Source organism: Pundamilia nyererei, unplaced genomic scaffold, assembly GCF_000239375.1.
Source record: "Pundamilia nyererei isolate P.nyererei 1_Seehausen unplaced genomic scaffold, PunNye1.0 scaffold00220, whole genome shotgun sequence".
NCBI classification, from domain to species: domain Eukaryota; kingdom Metazoa; phylum Chordata; class Actinopteri; order Cichliformes; family Cichlidae; genus Pundamilia; species Pundamilia nyererei.
This window is the reverse complement of record NW_005187621.1, coordinates 151,729-157,449: the sequence shown is the minus strand read 5'-3', so window position 1 is coordinate 157,449 and position 5,721 is coordinate 151,729. Positions and strand designations below refer to the sequence as shown.

Here is a 5,721-nt window from a genome sequence, read left to right as displayed (position 1 = left end):
TGGGGAATGGGAGCAGTAACAAAGGTGTTGCGTTTATATTTTTGTTGAGTGTATTTAACAGCATTCTCAATACCATTAATCATAAACAGAGTTCTTATCACTTTTCATAAAATTTACAATGAGCTGCCTTGGTATAATGAATTAATAATGTTAATAACCAACCATAAACAGCTGGTATAACAGAGCTCACGTCCACAGTTTAGCTAACAGGTTTTGTAGAATTCTTATTGTATTAGCTTGTTATTTACTTTTGAACTTAGAATATCACCTGCTTTCATTTAAAGTAACCCAGCATTACAGATATATTAGGGCATTTTTTAACCACTAGATGAAAGCAGAGACAGGGAGCAGGTCGTTTAGTCCTAAAACAACTACAACACTACACCTGTTTTAACATAACAGTCGAGTCAGTCATTGCTTCTCAAGCTATGTGAGGTGCACACATCATGCACACATTCATATCAGGTGGATCTGACTCACTTTGACAACAGAAGCTTCACATTAGATTAAACCTATATAGATTTCTTCTTACAGAGGTGGATGGTGGCTATTGACAGACAATAGTGACATACTTAAGTGCAATCTGATTTCTTTTGCTTGTAAACAATTTTAAATGGTAAATGGCCTGTATTTGTATAGCGCTTTACTAGTTCCTAAGGACCCCAAAACGCTTTACACAACCAGTCATTCACACACACGTGATGGCAAGCTACATTGTAGCCACAGCCACCCTGGGGCGCACTGACAGAGGCGAGGCTGCCGGACACTGGCCCCACCGGGCCCTCTGACCACCACCAGTAGGCAACGGGTGAAGTGTCTTGCCCAAGGACACGACTGGGACTGCCCGAGCCGGGGCTCGAACCGGCAACCTTCCGATTACAAGGCGAACTCCCAACTCTTGAGCCATGATCGCCCCTTTTTATACTATTTTTAAAGTGTTAGTAAAATAGCAGACAACTTTTTACACAAGTGACCAATGTTCCCTCTAATTTTTCATGTGTCTGAGCGAACACACAAACTCCCTGAGCGATCCCTTGGACCACTGTGAGCGACATCAGACGTGTGCACTGTGGTCACACCAGCATCAAATCCATCCAAGTTACATGGTTTATTAAAATAATCAAATTACATTAATTTTATATACTGTTTTGTTTGTTTGTTAATTAGTCTGTTTGTTTGCTTGTTTTAATCAATTTTAAATCATGCTTTTTATTTGTTTTTGTTTCTAATGTCTCTGTAAAGCACTTTGAATCACCTTGTTGTTGAATTGTGCTATACAAATAAACTTGCCTTGCCTACAGCATTTACATTTATGTTAGACTACTTTTAATTAACTGTTTTAGCCCACTTACAATGAAAATTTAAAAAAATCTTGTTCATGACCTGTGTAGTATGTTAACACTATTGGAAGTAAGAATAACTTGAACTCCAATTTTGAAAACACAACTTTTTAATTTATTTATTTTTATAAAGCTCTGACTTGTATTATAAGTATGAGTCTGTGGTCTGGGAGAGAGTCCTGTAACTCTGTCTGCAAAATACAGTATATAATGACCAATGTTGGGCAATTAATTATATAGTTACTTCTTCAAAAAAGTTTTGCAAACAAAGTTTTTGCAGCTGTTTACCTAAAAATGCAGCCAAGGCGTTTTTTTTAATAAATAATTTTGACCAGTAAACTTTCCCTGTTTAAACATGCACCATGGTTTGGTCTTTCTTTGCTTGTGACTTCTTGATGTTGGTAAATACAATAATTGAAAAATACCACGTCACATATAACAAACATATAATAATGCACATTATAGAGTATGCTTCTGCTGTGAGGTCCTGCCTCCATGTACTTGTGCAATTAATCGCTAGACGGGTATATTTATAAATAATATTATATATGGGAAATTTTCCTATACATATTTTTGACCTGGGGGCAGAATTGATTGTGAAATGGAAAAGGAAAATGCTTATGAACTTGCAGATGCATTTAAGGTAACCCTTTTTCATTTTTATTTAAGAAGAGAATTTGTTCCACTGTACGAAGAGGATTGAGTGCAGAAAAAGTGGTAGAGATGCAGTTATACAGTCTACCTGGGCCCCACGAACTATCAGCTAAAGAGAATAAATAAATTAAATTGCTGCACATTTTGTAGACTAACATTTTAAGATTATTTTAAAAATAAAATATATCTTTTTATAACATTAAATGTTACGAGTCAAATGGAAGTCTTTCTAAAGTTATTTATTGATATTTATATTATGAAAAGCAGATTTTTTGACATTTTAAGTTTTTCCCGTTTCCAGATAAAATAAACACGCACAAAACACAAGCAAACAGCCAGAACACAAAGCTGGAAAACCCACCCCATTGACCAAAATCAACTCAAAATACTCCCACACAACAGAACCTCCTCTATCCCTCGCTGGCTCCAAATCTCTCAGTGGAATGATCAGTGGTTCGCTATCTGTCACCATCAAAACACTCCACAAATCCTGCGAATGATTCACCTGCTTATAAACCGTTGAATCAGATACCGAAGCAGTTAGGTTCTAAATGAAGCTTCGGACGTCACTGATCACGTGACTCTGGCCAAACGAATCAAGCTTCGACACAGTGCTTCTGGAGCAGTGTGTTGATTTTTTTGACACACGCACCGGAGCTTCAGCTTCAAGCGGGCCATCACTATTCAGGAGGAAAACAAAACATTGCATATATTTTTTATCATAACTCTGGTTTTACTGAATATGCGCTAGTATAGTCTATGTCACGAGCTAGGGAGGACTCAGGCGCAGATGGGATTACATCCAATAAAGCGGTTTATTTACAGGTCACCAAAGTGCAAGCTATATACAAGTGAAGAGGGAAACCTCAGGGTCCAAAAAGCCAATTGGGGAAGGGGAAATCCTCTCACACTCTCCCACACGCTGTCACACTTGTACTCCACACAGGAAAGGCAGTTGGTCCGGGGAAACTGTTCACAAAAAGGATTAATCACTAACGCGAAACTCTCAAATTGGAAATTAGCTCGTAAGACGAGAAGTAATACTGACTTGTCTCACTTAATGATCCAGTGAAGACCCGTTCTGCTTCCCAGCCTTAAATATCAGAGACTCCTCAGCTGAGTAATTGAGAACAGACAGACAAGGCTGGGACTTGCTGAAGGCTCTTCCCAGGCAGAGTGTCGAGAGAGGGAGAGAGAGACAGGCACAAAACAAAAACAACAACCAATGAAGCCCTGTGGGGCCAGCGAGGCAGACACAGGGACCATGACATACTAAAAGTTCTCTTTAAAAACTAAACTAATATTTTCCACAAACTCCAACAAAGGTCCATCATTATCCAGGGTACCTCTCTTTCCACCCTATTCACTTATCCTTCAACGTGTCATCAGGTCCCTCTATGACCATTTCCATGAATAACAAGTAAAAGTCATTGTTTTCCTGCAGTTAATCATTTTAAGCTAAATGCAGAAAATCTTTCTCTCTCATGAAATTGATTGTTTTGGATTTCCATCTGCTTGTTGCCCTTTTGTTTCTGCCTGTTTGAGTTTCATAATTTCATCAAATACACCAGCCATTCCTGTTTCTGTGTCTGGTTATCGAAGGGTATCTTCACCTCTCATTATCAGTTCATCTTCAACATCAGGCTCACCTTCAACTACTTTTGGGCCATTCTACAATAACAAGATTTTGTCTCATCCATAATTTAAAAAAAAAAAATACAATTCAGCTCTCAGGAAACACTCAAAGCTGAATTTTCACATGTCCGTACTTATTGAAAAAATAAGCTATCAATCCAATTTTTTGTTTTGATTTCATTAATATGAACTTCTAGTAATTGTGAAATAGCTCAACTGAATGGAAAAATGAACTGGATGTAGCTTTGTGAAATAGCTCAACATATTTTAGAGAACAGTAACCATGCACTGCAAGTTGTTCCCTACAAGATATGTACATCCCTGTTATTGAAACCTAATTAGCCTGGAAAATTAAAACAAAAGTGAGTGAAAAACAGAAAGGAGTGAGCGAGTCACATACTAACATGATGGGTTAACCATCATGTTAACCATAGCAGAGTGTCGAGAGAGGGAGAGAGAGACAGGCACAAAACAAAAACAAACCAATGAAGCCCTGTGGGGCCAGCGAGGCAGACACAGGGACCATGGCTTACGTGCTAACACTGAGATATTTTTCAGACTAGACTGAGTGTGTCATTCTAATAATGCAACCCTGTTATCCATATTTCCAAAATAAAATAAAAAATAACGGCAAAGTACTTTTCCTTTCTCAATAGGAGTACATTTATTTTTTATTTTCACAGAAAATTATTTAACAGATCTAGCATCTGTTTCTGAATAAACACTAATACTGATGTGCTACTATGTTACTTTTACTTACAGTCCTGTTGTCATACATATAAAACATTACAGACATATGAAATATTATTCAAATCACATTTCTTGTGTAAATCCCCTCTTGCTAGGAGCTAACTTCCTGTCTTGCTTCCATTAGAGCTGCCAAAAATGACTGAAACATCATATGGAGGGGAAAAGTACATTAAACACTTGAGAATTTAAAAAAACAACAACATTTCTTTGACCAAAAATAAAAAAAAACCCCAAACAAACCAACAAAAACAAACCAATGAAATAAACAGAAATAAAACATTTGGATTAATTTAATGAGCTCAGACTTGTTTGAGATGCAGATGAACTGGTTCACAACTGAGCTCTGGTGAAACACAACATATTGATATCCACTGTGAAGCTTTAACAAGAAATATGCACAAAAATCTGGAATAATCGTTATAATGAACTTCAACTGATTGACCTGATGAATCTGAATACGTTTCTGAGTGATAGAGACAGAAATATACAGTGTTAATCTAACAGGAGGACACTCCTTAGGCTGAAGTACACAGACTTATTGAGGAACCAGAAAATAAAAGTCTAAATCCAGGATAAAGAGGTTCAGTGAATGTGGTGTTGAAGGTGTGGAGGTGGATCAGAGTGTCATCAGAGGAGACTCTGTAGAAGGACAGAGTGCCAGCAGGACAGTCCACATACACTGCTGCTCTGTTAGACACAGAGGAGGAGGAGATGGATGACAAGAAAGTGAGTTTTCTGTTATTGTGCCAGACATAACGAGGACCATCATCAAAGCAGCTCAGACTCCAGGATTGTTCATTCCTCCCAAACAAACAGTCGTTAATGTTTCCTCTTCTTGTGATTCCTCTGTAACTCACTGATATATGAGCTTCTCCACTCCACTCAACCTCCCAGTAACAGTGACCAGTCAGACCATCTCTACACAGCAGCTGAGGCCAGCGATCAAATCTGTCAGGATGATCAGGATATGGCTGATCCTCTTCCACATGTGTCACCTTCTTATTGTTATCAGATAGTTTAAGTTCTCTGTGTACTGTGTTTGCGTCGATTGTGAGTTGACAAGAATCTGATGGAGAGAACAAACACAATCCAGCTGCAGTTATTGATCCGTCATCTGTTCATTGATTGACACTTTGATGACGACTCCTGACATCAGAGATGTGAATAAGTGATGTGACAGTTTGAAGATGGTTGAATGTGTGCTGCTTTGTTTTCATGAATCCCATTAAAAACACACTTACACTTCCTCAGACCTGGTCTCAACCATCGGACTCCAGCAGGCTCCACCCTGAAAGGAGGAGGGGGGTCAGACCAGCACAGTCTCTTTCAGCATGCACACATG

At 38.3% G+C, this 5,721-nt stretch overlaps 1 protein-coding gene across 1 annotated transcript in view; it reads right to left on the bottom strand.

Annotated features, from left to right (window-relative positions):
- Positions 1–5,047: 5,047 nt before the first annotated feature.
- The window catches only part of LOC102214284 (protein NLRC3-like), a gene marked incomplete at its 3' end in the record, with an annotated part of 33,166 nt that continues 32,492 nt past the window's right edge, over positions 5,048–5,721 (bottom strand). The window contains exon 10 of the mRNA XM_013914729.1: positions 5,048–5,445. Coding sequence (XP_013770183.1) covers positions 5,048–5,445 — 398 coding nt within the window. The remainder of the gene's footprint in view (positions 5,446–5,721) is intronic.